This window comes from Balaenoptera ricei, chromosome 1 (genome assembly GCF_028023285.1).
Source record: "Balaenoptera ricei isolate mBalRic1 chromosome 1, mBalRic1.hap2, whole genome shotgun sequence".
Classification (NCBI taxonomy): domain Eukaryota; kingdom Metazoa; phylum Chordata; class Mammalia; order Artiodactyla; family Balaenopteridae; genus Balaenoptera; species Balaenoptera ricei.
The window spans coordinates 23,145,633-23,162,641 of record NC_082639.1 but is presented as its reverse complement, the minus strand read 5'-3'; the positions used below and the strand labels follow the sequence as shown (position 1 = coordinate 23,162,641).

At 45.5% G+C, this 17,009-nt stretch overlaps 1 protein-coding gene across 21 annotated transcripts in view; it reads left to right on the top strand.

Annotated features, from left to right (window-relative positions):
* LOC132362587 (uncharacterized) overlaps window positions 1-17,009 on the top strand; it is a 60,257-nt gene that overhangs the window by 3,892 nt on the left and 39,356 nt on the right. For all 21 annotated transcript variants that reach the window (XR_009502402.1, XR_009502420.1, XR_009502407.1 and 18 more), the window contains exon 2: window positions 5,440-5,517. Coding sequence is in view for 15 of the 21 variants with exons in the window: in XM_059917395.1 (XP_059773378.1) it covers window positions 5,440-5,517 (78 nt within the window). In the remaining 6 variants the exon portion in view is untranslated. The remainder of the gene's footprint in view (window positions 1-5,439; window positions 5,518-17,009) is intronic.

Sequence of the window (17,009 nt, the reverse complement as noted above, 5' to 3'; positions counted from 1 at the left end):
CCTTAACTCGTCACTCCCAGGCCAGGCTCTTACTACCAACCTATCTTAACTTCACTATGAAAGTTGGGAGTGGGGAAAAGAAGAGGGAAGGGGCCAAAGGACAGATGCCAAATCCATTTCTCTTCCTAAATGAAGGCCCCTCAATCCAGGCTTCTCCAGTGTGAGCGAAGAGTTGGGAGCTGTTGAATAGATGGGGTGGGAGACATGACATGCTCAGGACCTTGGCCTTTGCTACTAAGCCCACAGACTCTGGAGCCAGACTGACCAGGTTCAAATCCCTCATCTTCCAGTGACTAACTGTGTGACCTTGGGCAAGTGATCCAACCTCTCTGTTGGGCTGAGCACAAGAGGAACCCAGGGAAGGGTTTCGGCAGGTGGGGACTGGGTGATACAACTGGGTTTGCAGAGAAATGGGTTGGAAGGAGACAGTTTGGGTGTGAAAAGTTGTCATCTGTAATTATACTCCAGACCCAAACAGGCTCCTACAGAGTGGGCTTGTAGTAAATGTCAGCTAAGCTGGAGTCTGTGGGTCCCATCCCTTGTCCCACACTTGGATGGCAAATACGGAGGTGGACGCCACCTTAGTCATGGTGTTCAGGCAGCACCGTGCCCGCCGTCCCCAATGTCCCCTCAACACTGACCATCTGCTACTCACCCAGGAGGCCCCCTCTCAGCTCTTCTTCCCTGCGGCCCTCTGATATCCTCCTATAGTTTTGGCAAAGATATCCCCTAACACCCCACTTTTGTCAAAACACCAGCTTTGATCTCATTGAGCAAGACACAATCTGAGATCCAACTGATGCCACCAAAATAATTTTAAAATAATGAATTTTGATTTTGTAAAAATGGCAAATGTATAGTGTAAAACATTTAAGCAACACTGACGATTACAAAAAATAAATAAATTCAACATTTGGTGGATCTCATTCTAGGCACCTCTCTGTGCACATGTGTAGCATAGAAGGAAAGATAGATGAGGAAAAATGAAATTATACACTATTTTTAATAAAAGGGTGTTAAATATAATTTTACTTAAATTTAACAGAAGAATTTAAAATCGAGGTTAAACTGAAATAAGTATTAACTTCAGATAAATGTTGCCTCACAAGATATATCCTTTTCCTAAAAATATTTTTACAGTTAAGAAGAAAGCTTGAAAAAAAAAAATTAAGATGTTGTGGTCATGCTTTAAAAAAAAAAAAAGCTTTATGTTTTTATTTTAGACTGAATCTACTGACTCCCTAGTAATAAAAGTTAGGAAATTAGTGCATTTATACTGTCCCTTAAAACGTTATTTTTATCTTGTCAGGGTTTACAACATTTCGTGCTGTTATGGAAGCACAATTCTCATGGCAATTTAGAGTGAGCTTTGCATTTAAATAGAATCACTTCTCAGCCCCAATCCTTCCTTTCTTCCTTCCTTCCTTCTTTCTTATTTTAACTTTTGACTATATCTTTGCCTTTCCTTTTATCTTTTTTACTTTCAATTTTTGTTAATAAAATATTTTTTTCCAGAAAGACTCATGAATGTTGTTTCCTGAGCTCCAGACAGTTGAAAATGTGTCTGTCACCTTTTCACTTGAAAGACAACTTGGCTGGGTATAATATTCGGGAGTTGTATTTTCTTTCCCTCAGATTTTGTAGACATTGTTCCAATGCCTTTTAGCATTACTATGGAGACCTTTGTGCCAATCTGATTTCTGCCTACATTGTGATTTGATTTTTCTACCTAGATGAACAGATGAATCTTTTATTTCTGAAGCTCAGTTATTCAGATTTGTCTTAGAGCTGATATTTCTTCAGCAATTATTCCTGGAAGACTGTGTGTACTTTGAACCTGAAGATTCATGACTTTATTTTCAGACTTTTATTTTAGTATAACTTTGAATATCTTTATACCATTGTCCCATACAAGGTTTATCCATTGGCTAACCTTTTTCTGTCTTTTATGCCTCTCATCACTCTAATCTTTTTTTTTAATCTTATTAATTTTATTTTTTTGGCTGCGTTGGGTCTTCATTGCTGAGCGTGGGCTTTCTCTAGTTGCAGTGAGCGGGGCTACTCTTCCTTGAGGTGTGCAGGCTTCTCATTGTGGTGGCTTCTGTTGTTGTAGAGCATTGGCTCTAGGTTCACGGGCTTCAATTGTTGCAGCACCCGGGCTCAGTAGTTGCAGCACGCAGGTCCTAGAGTGTGCAGGTTTCAGTAGTTGCAGCCCATGGGCTCAGTAGTTGCATTGCACGGGCTCTAGGACACATGGGCTTCAGTAGTTGTGGCATGCAGGCTCAGTAGTTGTGGCACACGGGCTTAGTTACTCCATGGCATGTCATCACTCTAATCTTTGACCCCCAAAAAAAGTTCTTCTTTTCTGTTTAATGTTGCATGACTTTCCATAGTTTAACTGCAATATTTCTTACTGTAGTTTAGTCATATTCATTTTATTTGCTGGTGTTTCTAATGTGGCTTAATCTCTTTTGTTCTTTTTTTCTATTTCATTCCTAAGAACAGCCAGCTTGATTTTCACTATTTTATAATCACTTCTTTCCATCCTTATATTTCTTATTTGAGTCTTTTACAGAGACATTGTGTCATTTGAAAATGATGAAGGCTGTAAAGAACAATTGTTTTTCCCTGCTTCTTTGGGCAATTCTTCTTGCAGAGTATTTTCCTCATCTGCTTTCGTTTATGTTCCTTTTCTCCCCTTTCGCAGCACTTCTGCACAGTTCCTGTGCTGGTTTCTTCTTAACTCAGTTTCGAATGGGGCCAGCTCTTTGTGGGATGGTAGTGTGGGAAAGGGTGGGAGAGACGACCTCAGGGAGACCACAGCTTCCATTTGGGTTTGTCGTCTTAAACTATTTTACCACATCAGTTTTTTCCTTTGCTGTGGAAACACAGCTCAGTGTTTGACACCCAGCGGTCAGTGTGGCCCCTGCAAAGCCTCGAGGGAGGCTGTGACTGGGTCCCAGGGCTCTAAGCCAAAGATTTTTGGATAAAGTTTTCAGGTTTGGGATGTATCCTGCAAAGCCTCAATTTTCCTATCCACAAAACATACTAGGGATGTTTACATAGATTCTCTCTTTCCTCTGGGCAATGGTCTAGATTTCACAGTATTTGGGCAAAAGGACTTCAGTGTTTGTGGTTTGGGGCTATGGCAATTTCTGATTTCAATAAAAATTCAGGGGAAAAATTCCCCTATATTCCAATTTTGGTTGTTGCTGTCTTTAGCTGATTTTGAGAGAGGAAGGTGATTCAAGTGTCCTTTAGCCATCATTTTTACCTGGAAATTAAATGGTTTTTCATCCATTATCTCTTTTAATTCTAACACCAACCTTAAGAGGTGAACTACGCTATATCACCCTAAGCTGGGTAGTGGTGGCAACAGGGCTAACAACTAGAAGACACAGGGCCTGAGCATAACATAAGGGTGCATGCTCATCTTAGGTAAGAGCTCCCTGCTCTGCCTCAGGGACAAGTCCTGATATGTCTGCAAAAATTCTCTCATACTTTGGGTTTGGGTATACACAAGACTTAATAGCTAATGCATAGCACTCACACTGCTGCTTCTGTGTTCACCATCCATGGCAGACATGACTAATCAACCACAGTAATCTTTTTTTCCCCCTCCATCTTTTCAACGCTACATTATAGGCAGACATTACCAACTAACTAACATTGGCAAGTGAAATGAAGCCTATTTGCCACCCCAGTATTAGAGATTCTTCAGCTGCATCAAAAAATGACAGAGGAGTCAGAAAAACCTGGGTTGAATTTTAGCTCTGGGATTACTAGCAGAATGACTTCAAACAAGGCTTTACTTCTCCGAACCTCAACTTTCCCATCTGTAAAATGGGGATCATTGTTATTACAAAAAATTATTGAGAGAACCACATTAGATAGTGCACGTTAGTCATGGTTGCATTAAAAAATAACTCCAAAACGTATCTTAAAACAGTAAGCACTTATTTATTTCATGAGTCTGCAACATAGCTGGGGAATTCTTTTGGTCTGGATAAACTTGGCTGATCTCACCTGGACTTACATATCTGTCTGTGGTCAGCTGGCAGGTCAGCTGGAGCTGGCTAGTCTTAGGTGGCATTACTCGAATGAATGACAGTTATCTGGCTGTCATCTGGGGTAATGGGGGTGATTAGGCCCAGGGTTTCTCTCATCTTCTAGTAAGCTAGCCCAGGCTTGTCCCATGGCAGCAGTAGGATTCCAAGAGACTGGGTAGAAGAACACTGCGTCTCTTGGGGTGAGGCTCTGAACTGTCACACTGTCATTTCCATCCCATTCTATTGGGTGAAGGAAGTCACAAGCCGGTCCAAGTACAAGGTGGGGAGAAATAAACTCCCCCACTTGATGAAAGGAGCTGCAAAGTCATATCGCAAAGGACTTGATTACAGGGACGGGTGGAGAATTGTGGCCATTCTTGCAGCGAGTCGAGCATAGCCCTTCGCTCACTAACAGCCGCAGTTGAAGCTCAATAGTGGGTTTGAGAGATAAAAAAATTAAAACTCACAAATTGCCTACTTTTTCTCTTGGGTGATGGAGCTCATAAAGACTGGATATGGGGAGTAGCTTTTACCTCATGAGTCAACTACCGTATTGGATAAGATTGTGCGATCCACGCTTAGTGGGAACAGTGCTGAAATCCATCAACGCCGTCTGCCATCAGTATGTGATGGGAGTTGGTGGTAAGTGTGCCACCGTGTGCTGGGCAGGGAGACTAGAGCTCAGAGGAGGCAGGTCCTGCTTCATTATGCTCTCCCCACGTAGATCACAGGTGCATGAAAAGAAGAGTCTTCTTATGACAACGTGGCATTTTTTGCTAACCTGCTGACAGTGTGTTAGCCCAAAGCTGATAGGGACCAGGATTAATGGATGCAATGGGAAGGTCACTGGCGTAGCATCAGAAAGCCTGTGTTCTGGTCCCAATTCCCATGGACCAGCTGTGTAATGTCGGTATGAGTCTTTTCCTTCCTGGGGATGGAGGTTGGTTGGAAAGGGATGGAGGAGGAATGTTGTCTGACAGGGAAAATGGGGTGAGCCCAGATGAGCTCTGAGATGCGTAATGAGTCAGTCTATTAAAGAGAGGCTGCCACCAAATCGCCGCGCTCCACCCCAACCCCAACTGCGTTCCCCACCCTGCTTCCCCATTTCCTAAACATACGCTTGAAGGTCACGGTTGGTCCCCATGGAGGTAATGGGCACGAACCTGCCTCCTAATTTAATGCAAATCTCAGCCCACCTTATTGTGCGGGAGTTTCAGTTCATTTGTACTTTCTTGGTGACACAACTCATCTCTGTCTCCAGTGGAGTCTGTAATCCCTGCAATTTCCATGGTGCTAGTAATTACGGGGGTAAAAAGTCGGAAGCATAGAAATTCTGCACCCTGTCTATGAGATTACACACTTTATGGAGTTTATTAAATTTATTTCGCAGGTACTGAGGAGATTAAACTCACTGTGTGGCTCCAGAGAGCAAAACGAGGACCAGTTGGCAGAACCTTCCAGGAGGCAGGTAAGAATTCAAAGGAAGAAGCACTTTCTGATAATCAGAACCAATTGGTACTGAGTGAGCTGTCCCAGGGGGCCAGGGGCGAGGCCAGCAGGGTCCAGAGCCCAGTGTGGTCACTGTGGGGGGCGGTGAAGAGCAAGGGTTGACGGCCATTTCTGGGTCCATTTCCCAACTCGCATTTCTCAGGAGTTTGGAAGAGTGAGTCAACTTTCCTAAGCCTGTTTTCATAAGAGGGTGGCCTCCCTGCTTAGTACAGAGCTATGCCCAGAGAGTGGTCACACTATTATTTCATCATTTAGAGTTGGGGGGAGGCTTCCTCTCCCCTCAAGTTTCCCCATTAACAGTGTGGAAACTGAGGCAGAGAGAGGTTCGGTAAATTACCAAAGGTCACACGGCCATTAAGTGGAGGAAGAGGGATTTGAACCAGGGCACTCAGGTTCTAGAACCCATGTTCTTAGCCACTACACTGTTCTTCAGCAACAGAAGGGTGGGTCAGTTTTGACTTTAGGAACAGTCCTCTAGCGGCCAGTCTAGGTGGTCGATTCAGGGACACAAAACTTGAGCCTGGTGATAGGTTTAGAAGCACATGACCACTGTCCAGTGGACAGTGGCACTGGTCACATCTACTGGATGGGGGCCAGCTGTGGAGCGTTTGCATGGACCCAAACATCAATGTGTCAAATTCCCACGTTGGCCTTTGACCAGACTATTGGGGAAACCGGCATGGGAAGCCCCCAAGACAGTGTCAGATATGTCACAGGGGGCAATTGCACTCCTCCAGACTGCTGTTGACAAAGACTCAGATTTAGAGCAAGAGCTAGAAGGGCCTGCATCATAGGGAAGCGACACCCGGAGACAGAGCATATGAGCAGGAGCAGCCGGGATTCTCAGACATAAGGATCCATAGGACCCAAGCCAGGCAAGAAGGAAGGGAGGAACAAAGACCTTTGTTGGAGCCACACCTGGATAAAGGGTTTTCACTAGTTGCCTAGTAAAAAGACATTGGAAACTCAAAAAGAGATTTCATTCAGTCATTCATTCTTGGAGACTTATTTAGCAGCTTCTACATGCTTGTTATGTACTGGTGTCCACCACAGGGGTGGATGAGACAGACCAGGCCCTGCCCACATGGAGTTTGTATTCTCCAGGGCCCCCATCGGTTGGAATACTAAATGCTGGTCAACACCATAGACACATCCCCAAATCTCAATGGTTTAATAAAAAGGTCTTTCTCATTCACATCAGTCTGATGTGGGTCTGTTGGCTCTTATAGCTTTGCTGTCTGAAACAGGTGGCCCCTAGGTCACTCTGAATGGGAAGAGAGGGATGGAGGAGTCACATTAGCTGTTTGCCATCTCAGTCTGGAAGTGACATGTTACTTCTGCTCATGGCCCATTGGTCAGAACGAGTCACATGGGGAGGACTAAGCTGCAAGGGAGGCTGGGAAATGTGGGCAGCACCTGCATTTCAGCAGATTCAGAGCTAGAAAGACATTGTCATAATCAGAAGCATTGCTAGGTACTGGAAAAGGGCCATCCGACAGTGAAGATCAGGATTCACATCCTGGGACCCTATCCACCACGAGCAAGACCCCGCACAACCTCTGGAACGTCGCCAGCGTTTCGCCATTCTGGCCAAACGATATTGCTAACATCCACAACTTGACAATGTCTTGGCCACAGGCTCCATCATTCAAAGTTGCATCTAGTTTTGCGGTACACATACGGTGAATTGTCAACAGTCCTCTTCTTAGAGGCTGACCTGTCTTTCTCAAGGAATCATCCAATCAATGTCCTAAAGCTCTTAAGTCTGGGAGCTCCTGTGGGTCAATGGAGGAACCGGTACCACAGGACCACAGTTGAGTTCTGGAGCCCAGAAAGGGCCACACCAGAAAGACAGCCCCTAGAGAAAGTCACCTCAGCAAGGCTTCCCTTTTCCTCTGGCTGACAGACAACTTGAACACAACTTTTCTCCTGGATGTGACAGGAAACGCAAAGAGAAACAAGATTGGGGTGAGGACTGAGTCTCCGAGAAGAGCCTCATTACTGGGAAGGACCCAGGTGCTAGCTCTGGAATGTTCCGTGACAGTGACTGAGTGGCCAGGCTTGGAGCCTGCATTAAATGTGACAGCAGGAGAATCAGGAGACACGGCCAGTTCATCGCATCTCTTCACCTGAGCGGTGCTAACATTTCTGAGTGACCAGGGCCCCCTTCTCAGGAGGCTGCAGGAACCAGGAAATCAAAGGGCACAGAGTCATGGGCCCAGCAGGGACCCCAGAACAGTTGCCAGTCCAGGCTCCTCATCTTATCAATGGTCCACAATTGTGCTATGCTCTCACATTCATTACCTCAAGAACCTGTGTGTGCGTTGGAGGGTGGGAGGAGGAAGTTCTTGTTATCCCCACATGTCAGAAGAGAAAATTGAGCCACAGAGAGGGTAGTGCCTTGTCTAAGGTCACACAGCTGGTGTGTGGAGGAGTTGGGTGTGGAAACCAGGGCTCTGCTGTCTTCCACGCTGCTATTCCTCTCTAGGAACCAGAGAAGTGACGAGGCCTGAATTCATCCAGCAACAGCAAGCCCTCCTTTATCCTAAAGAGATATTGTTCTGATGTGTGATTGAGGGATAACCTTCCCAGCCCCTGTAACTTTATCATTCAGGACAAGGAAGGCTCTGCTGTAGTGATAAATAGCCCCCAAATCAACAAAGATCAAAAATCTATCACTCAGGCTTTGTGTCCTTTGAGGCCCAGCTGAGGCTCTGCCCCTCATGGTCTTCACTCAGGGACTTAGGCCAACAGAGTGACCACCATTTGCTACATTGCCATTCACTGTAGCAAATCAACAGAGAACTCTGGAGGGTCTCCCATCAACATCAAATGCTCCAGCTCAGAGTTGACACACACCACTGTCTCAGTCGGCTCAAGCTGCCATAACAAAATACTAGAATAGTAGTGAGTGGCTTAAACAACAGGAATTTATTTCTCACAGTTCTGGAGACTAGAAGTCCAAGATCAAGGTGCTGGCAGGGTTGGCGTCTGGTGAGGGCTCTCTCTCTGTTGCAGACGGCCACCTTCTTGCTGTGTCCTCACATGACCTTTGCTCCATGCATGAGTATGAATAGAGGGAGAGGAAGCAAGCTCTGGTATCTCTTCTTATAAGGACACTAATCCCATTACAGGGGCCCCACCCTCAGGGCTTCATCTAAACCTAATCACCTCCCAAGTGCCCCATCTCCAAACACCATCGTATTGAGGGTTCAGACCTCAGTATATGAATTCTGGGGGGGACACAATTCAGTCCATAGCAAGCACTTTTGCTCACAACTGGCCAGAATGAGTTGCTCAACTACTCCCCCCACAGCCACAGGGGGCCGAGAAGTCAACCCTTCCTTGTGGAGAGCAGGAATACTGGGCAAGAGGTGCTGGTGACCCCCATACCCAGCTTTTCAGCTAGGGTGACTGGGTGGCTGCTGCTGCCTTTTAGCAAAGTCACAGGACCCTGGGGCAGGAGCACAACTGAGGGAAAGATCATGATAATGACTTTCATTGAGAAATTGCCCCGAGTCAGGCCAATGATGCGTTCTATATATACACGATGTAATGTAATCATGACACATGTATAGCGGAAGTGTTGACACCCCCTTTAATAGGTTGATTTGCACACAAATAGTTATTGAGTGTCTTTTGTGTGCCAAGCTATGCTCTAGACAGCAGGAAATAGCAGTGAATAAAACCAGCCTAATCTTTGAGCTTGCATTTTACTGTAGAACATGCACAATGACCAGAAAAACTCATATGCATATGATCCCATGATGTCGGAGAGGGACACGTGATAGAGAAGAATAAAGCAGAGGGGCGGAGGGAGCCACGGAGAGGCTGCGGTGACGGGGTGTTCAGAGGAGGCCCATCTGGGGGCGGTGGGGGGACATCTGCGCAGAGACCTGAGTCAGGTGGGTCGTGTGCATCCAGGTGGATAAGCATCTGGGGCAGAGGGAAGGGCACATGCCAAGACCCTGGTGTGGGACTGTACTGGGTGTGGTCATGGGATGGCCAGGAGACCAGTGGGGCTGGAGCAGAGTGAGGAAGAAATGGAGGGAGAGGAGGTCACAGAGGATGGGGACCAGATCAGGCCAAGGCCTCGGAGGCCTTGGACTTCATCCTGGGTGTGGGCTGACCTGGGGGTGATCCAGATGTGTGGGCACGTGGGCAGCGTAATTGTGGCACCAGGAAATTCTGCCTCTGAATCCTGGCTGTGCCACTCCCCAGCTGGGTGAACTTGAGCAAATATGTCTCAGGTTCCTCATGCTCCAGGATGCCACCGCATCTACTTCAGGTGACGTCTAATCGGGGAAGAGCGTATAAATGACTCTGCACAGGGCCAGCTCTTGCAGCCGTCTCTCATGACTCCACGGTGTCATCTTAACTGTTCCTGACAATATTTCTCCCCCACTTCTGCCTCCAGAATACCCACCTGGCCTTGTCACCGTTGGGCAACATTCTCCCCCTGAGGGGCTCCTGGGCGGCCTTCCCAGTTAGCCTCCCCCGCTCCACTCCCCCCTCCCCCGCAAGCAATGGGACCCACAGCCTTTCTGTGCATCACCCTGCTCCCAGCACAGCTCCCTTGACCAGAGCTGGGCCTGGCAGGAGTAATGGTATTAGACCCATGAGTTATTCTTTCCTTGGCCAGATCTATAACGTGTAAACTGTAAACTGCATAAACTCAAGGGGTCTGTGGCGGGGTTCTGTCATGGGCCTGGTCAAGGAGAATGCTGGTGGGGGGGAAGGGGGAACCACGACGTGTAAGAGGAGCAGAAACCCAGGACCATGAGGGAGACCCCCAGCTCTGCCCACTCCCCGCTCTCCGTTCTGGGGTCTGACCACACTCCTGACCTTGGATCTGGGGGGCCACCCCAGGTCCTGGATCCCCCTCTGGGTGTAAGTTAGCTTGAGTGAATTTCTGATTCCTGCCATCAAGAGGACTTCATTGCCTGTGACTGCACACCCTTCTTTCAAGGCCCCGTTCATCTGCGGCCCCCTCCTTGGAGCCCAGCCTGACCTTCCCCATGGTGGGCATTCCCGCCACCTCTGAGCCCAACACCTTGAACGTCCCTGTGAACCTCCCGTTCAACAGTGATGTTTGTCCATGTAGCACGTCATGCCCGCTGGACGGTCTCTTCCCAGGGGGTTGCAAATCCCGTTTCCTGATTCAAACCCCCAAACCCCAGGCCCCGGCGCAGGCCATACATATAGCAGGTGCTCAGTGCCAGTTTATTGAGCCAAGAGCTAATCAGAGTAGAGGTGACTTCGCTGGGTGCTGCCCCCGTGCCAGGCATTTGCACTTCCTGCACCCATCGTCCCGTTTAATCCTCATGAGGAGCCAGACCTCCTAGGTTCAAGTCTCAGCCCTGCCACTAACTAGCTGTGTGACCTGAGCAAGTTGTTGAACCTCCGTGTGCTTCGGTTTCTCATCTGTAAAATGGGGGTAATCGTGGTTCCTCCCTCATGAGGTTACTGTGAGGATTCAATGAGTTAACACAGGGAAGGTGCTTAGACTTGTACCTGGCACCAATAAGTGCTGTGCAAACATCAGCTATTTTGAGGCTGACGCAGATAAGGCGGCCTGAGGTCTAAGGTTACTGAATACACAACAGCACAGACCCTGCTTGGGAGAACGTGGAGATGCTGGGCCCACCGCTCACTGCCACTGGCACCGCGCCGAGGTCCACCTACAAGGCTGGTGGCCTGTGGGGCAGGCTGTTCTGAACAGCGGCCCACGCGTGCTAATAAAGATCTACGGAGGAAGTGTGCACAGATAAGCCTGAGGGTGCTGCTAAAGCCGCGAGCAGATGTTGACCTGAGAGAACAAGGTGGGTGGTCTGGGCAGAGCTGCGGTCAACAGGGAATGTTCACCAAGAGGCACTGGAGCAGGCAGAGCAGTTGGTAAAAATGTAGAAATGTGCCTTTATTGGCTGGTATCAGTTGCCATTCTGAGCCCCGTGTGCCCCAACCCCTCTCCAGGTACCCTCACACCTCTTCACCCTCCAGTAACTAAATAGTTACCATGCAGCCCAGCAGGGGGCCTCTGGGGCCCTGCCCAGCTCTGGCAGCCTCCAACCCTATTGGTCAGTGCCTTGGGTCTAGTGGTTGGTAAGTATTTTCAATCTCTCCCCGATCAAGGGACTAATTTTGCCAGCTTGAACCTACTCCCTCTTTCTCTAGAGTACTGCCTCCTCCATTTTTCTTTGGGGACTCACTGCCACCACTTCCTAGGTCCTTGGTGGTTTGGGTTCCAGGAGATGAGCACATAATGTCAGCCTGGCCAATTAGTAATTAAAAATACTGCACATAACCTCTGGCCATAGCAATTAGCTTAGAGATGGGCATGTACCTCAGGACTGACCAATGAAATTCTATCCTGAGACTTTTTTGGAATTACTGAGCTAGTGAAGCTCTCCCTTCTGCTGGAACCTCTGGGGGCCTCCAGGAAGAGAGGGGTTGTGTGGTAGGGAAGCAAAAAAGGAGAAAAATAAGAGTCAACTTACAGGGAGAGATGGATTCCTGAAGACCTCACCTGATCACCTGGATCCAGCCATACCTGAAATTCCCCTGGACGTTTCATTTAATAAGCTTTTAGTTCCTCTTCTGCTTTTCTTTCCCTTATAATCAAAAGGGTCCTGACTGATGCAGTTATTATCCCCATGAAATATTGTTCCCTGGGAAGTAACTTATCTACACTCATGCACCTGGTCACATACAGAGATTCAAATCCAAATCCAGCTATCTCTAGTGGTGATGGTCTTTGAAGAAAGCTTTAATAGTTGGGCTGAGGGAAGCAAAGTAACAGGCCCTGCTCAAGATGCAATTTGCCGAGTCTGAAATCACTCAGCAAGGCAATCTGATTTGAGGAGGCCTATTTTGCCAGCAATCTCCACAATTTCCTGGAATCCTCACCACTCACCTCCCAGGGCCAGACTGTCCACGGACCATGACAGTTCTGTTATCAGGCTTGGCAGGACACAAGCTGTTGCTGTGGCTGCCAGCCCAAATAGGTGGCGAGGTACAGTGGAAGGTAATTTTCCTCTCTCTCACTTCCTGGGGAGCAGCTTCCCTGCTGCCATCAGGACGGCCTGATGCAGGGGGTGGGGAGAGTCTCCAGGAAGCCACGCGCTCAAATGAACCTTGACAGGTAATCATTCCCCAGAGCAGCTGGTGAGTTGTGATTAGCGCTCCCAGGGAGAGAGAGAGGTGGCCGTGCCTCCGCCAGTTCCCTAGGACTCCAGCCTGGAAGTTGCTGGAACCAGTGCAGGTGAGGGGAGGCTCCAGGTGCTATGGGATCATCTTCCTGTGACAGCCCAGGATGTACCACCAAAAGGCCCTTCTAGACTGGTCTCTGTTCGGGGATTCAGGGTTAAAGTCAAGGTGAAGCTGAGACCATGATCCCCGAACAGTCCCACGTCTGTCTCTCCTTCCATATGGTGACCCCCTTGAAGGTGGGGAGGCTCTTATCCCACTGTTGGCTCCTGAAGGCCCAGCACAGTGCTAGCTCCTAGGAAAGCTTTGTTATATATTTGTTGACTGATTGAATAAATGGAAAAATAAATGAACTAAGAGGCCATCACTCCACAGGTGGGGAAACTGGGACCTACAGAGAACTCACAGCTCATTTGCAGCTACCACCAGCTATAACACAAATGGGTAGGGGACCTTATGCCCCGCTTGGCCAGGACAGCCCAGTATATGCCTACTGCCCTGGCGTAATAATTAATAGTGCTTCCTCTCTCGCTCTCAATAGTTTCCTCATTTGGATCATTTTTCAGGGTCACTGACAGGGTGGGGTCTCGAGAGAGGGAAGGGAACCAGCATCACCAAAAACTACCTGAGGCTCAGCTTCCTTCTTTTAATCCTCACAACCACCCCCCCATTCTCGATAGCTTTCCCACACCTTGAGCTTTCAGGTGTTCATAGATGCTCCATGACAGAGGTGTTCCATGGCCAAGTAAGTTTAGGAAAGGCTGAACTAAACAACCGTAAACTGACTTTCTCACCGTAGTGTTTCTCAGTGCCCCTCCTATGCTAATACAAGCATCAGGAAGAAAGAAAAGACACTCCTCCAACACCACAACTCCAGAAAGGAGTTGGTGTGGGACAAATCTTTATGCTAGTCCCCTTTAGTTTATGTCTTCACCCAGACAGGCGGTTTGCTGTGCCTCAGAATGTTATTGAGTTAACAGGAAGGGGGAAAAAATGCACAGGCGTTTTACGGGGCTAAAGAGAAGCTCAGAATAAATGGTTTTTTGCTCTGTCAAGCAAAGCAAGGGTTTTTGATTATGCAAACTTGAGCCCTAAGCTGGGGTGCAGGTGGAGGTGGAAAAAGCACGGGAGGGACATGGATAAAACTGAGAAGGGAAAGGAAACCAGGAGAAGCAGTGATCAGGAGACCCTAAGCCCAGGGGAATCTGTAGACCTCTTTGGGAATGCCCTGGACTTTGCAGAGAGCCTGAGTTGTGGTTCAAGCCAGTTTTCAAGACATTAAAGGAAAGGTGGCACCAGTAATCTGGAGGACTGTGGGCAACCCAGCTGAGCCATCTGAGGCCAGGGTGTTCTGTGATTCTGAGTCTCAGTGCTACAGTGGTAGGTTGGACTTTTGTTTCCCATCTTTTACTCCCTGCCTCTGCCATGTGGATTTGTAGAGCCCTAGAACAGGCAAGCTCACGATCTTGGCTTGGCCGTATGACTTGCTATGGTCAATGGAATGTGGGTTCAAGTGACCATGGCATTTCCAAACTGAGGCCTTACAAAGTAAGGGGGCCCTTGGGAGTCAGAGAGTGTGGGAGAAAAGCACAGGGAAGTGGGGAGCTTGAGAAAGCCATCCAATAATGCTGTGTATGAAGTCCTGGACACAAGTTGGGCATGTATGTAACTGACCCAGAACAATATACTAAAGGCTTAAAGAACTGAATTACAATGTAGTGTGCCCTTGGGGGAGGGGAGGCACACACTTGGGGAAAAATCAGATAGTATTGCAGTCTTTGAAAACTTAACTGAAATTGAAACTGCCGGCCAAAGAAGATGGGTGAGGATTTGTGGCCTGCACCCTCCTAATCTAACTGCCTTCTTTTAAAGAAAAATCAAAGTTCTCCACAAAATTTTAAAAGAGCCCCAAAGTTTCAAAATGTCCAGGATATACTCCAAAATTACTCAATATACAAAGAATCAGAAAATCTCAACAACTTGTAGGGGAAAAGACTGTCAATAGGAGCCCATTCTGAAATGATAGTCATGTTGAAATTATCAGACAAAGATTTTTAAAGCAGCTATGATAACAATGTTCCATGAAATCAGGGAAAATACTCTTAAAACAAATGGAAAGATAGAAATTCTCAGCAAAGAAATAGAAGCTTAAAAAAGAACCAAATGATATTATTCAGCCTTAAGAAGAGAAGAAAATTCTGACATATACTACAATGCAGAGAAACCTTGAGGACATTATGCTAAGTGAAATAAACCAGCCACAAAAGACAAATTCTGGATGATTCCACTTACACAAGGTGCTTGGCATAGTCGCTAGCATAGAGACAGAAAGCAGAATGGTGGTTGCCGGGCCTGGGGGGCAGAATGAGGAGTTTCTATGTAATGAGTATAGAGTTTTACAAGATGAAAAGAGTTATGAAGATGGATGGTAGTGATGGTTGCACAACATTATGAATGTATTTAATACCACTGAACTATACATTTTAAAATGGTTAAGGTGGTAAATTTTATGTCACGTGTACTTTACCACAATTTTTAAAATGGGAAAAAAAATAACCAAGTGGAATTTTAGATCTGAAAAAAGCAATAACTGAAATTTAAAATTTCATTGGATGGGCTCCGTAAAGCAATGGATATAACAGAGGAATGAGTCAGCCTGAGGACAGATCAATAAAAGTTATCCAATATAAACAACAGATGCGGGGATAGAAGAATGAGAAAATAATGAACAGAGCCTCAGGAAACTGTGAGGCAATATCAAAAGGTCTAACATTTGTGTCTTTGAAGTCTTTCCAGAAGGAGAGAAGAAAGAGATCAGTGCAGAAAAAGTGTTTGAAGAAATAATGGATATAAACTTCTCAAATTTGTAGAAAGACATTATTTTATGAATTCAAGAAGTTCAGCACACCCAAAATGGATATACTCAAAGAAAATCATGCCTTGTTATATCATAATCAAGTTACTGAAGACCAAAGACAAAGAAAAAAATCTTGAAAGCAACCATAGAAAAACAACATTTTACATATAGGAGAAAAATACATACAAATGACCATGGATTTCTAACTAGAATTCATAGAGCCAGAAGACAGTGGAACGTTCTTTTTTTTTTTTTTTGAATTTTATTTTATTTATTTTTTTATACAGCAGGTTCTTATTAGTTATCCATTTCATACATATTTGGAACATTCTTAAAGTATTAGAAGAAAACTACTGTCAACCCAGTATTCTATAGCTACTAAAAAATATCCTTCAGGAATGAAGGCAAAATAAGAACATTCTCAGGTGAAAGAAAATTAAGAGAATTTGTCACCAGCAAACCTTCTCTGAAATAAATGCTAAAGGGAGTTCAGATAGAAAGGAAATGGTACCAGTGAAAAACTCGGAACTTCAGAAATGAAGCTAGAGTAAGAGAATTGGTAAACATCTGGGTAACAATAATAGACTATTTTTCTCCCTTTAGTACTTTAAAATATGTGTGATAGTTGAAAACAAAAATTATAACATTATCTGGTAGTATATACATGTAAAACTTATGACAACTGTAATACAAAGGTTGGAGAGTAAAAGAAATAATGGATTGTAACATTTCTAAATTTCCCTTGAAGTGGTAAAATATTAATTTGAAGTAGACTGTTCAGTATGTATATTGTATGTTAAGTGTGTATATTGTTATCCCTAGAGAACCACCAAAAAAATCTGTACAAAGAGATGTAATAAAAAGACCAAGATATAAATTTAAATGGAACAATAACAATATTCAAATAACCCAAAAGAAGTCAGGAAAGGGGAAATCAAGGGAAAAATGTACAAGGAATAAATAAAATCTCAGTCTTAAATCCAAACATATCAATAATTACATTAAATGCAAATCGTCTAAACACCTCAATTAAAAGACAGAGTTTGCTGGATTGGATTTCTTTTAAAGACCCAACTACATGTTGTCTACAAGAAAAGCACTTTTTATGTAAAGATATATATAGGTTAAAAGTAAAAAGCTGGTAAAAAAAATGTACTATGCAAACATTAATCAAAAGAAACTTGGCATGGCTATTAATATCAGAAAAATATAGATTTCAGAAACAGGAGAGTTATCAGAGATAAAGCAAGATATTACATAATGACAAAAGAGTCGATTTAACATGAAGACATAGCAATCCTAAATATGTATGGAGCTAACAAAAGAGCTTCAAAATATAGCGTAAGGAGAAACTGACAAGTCCACAGTTATATTTGGATACTTCAACA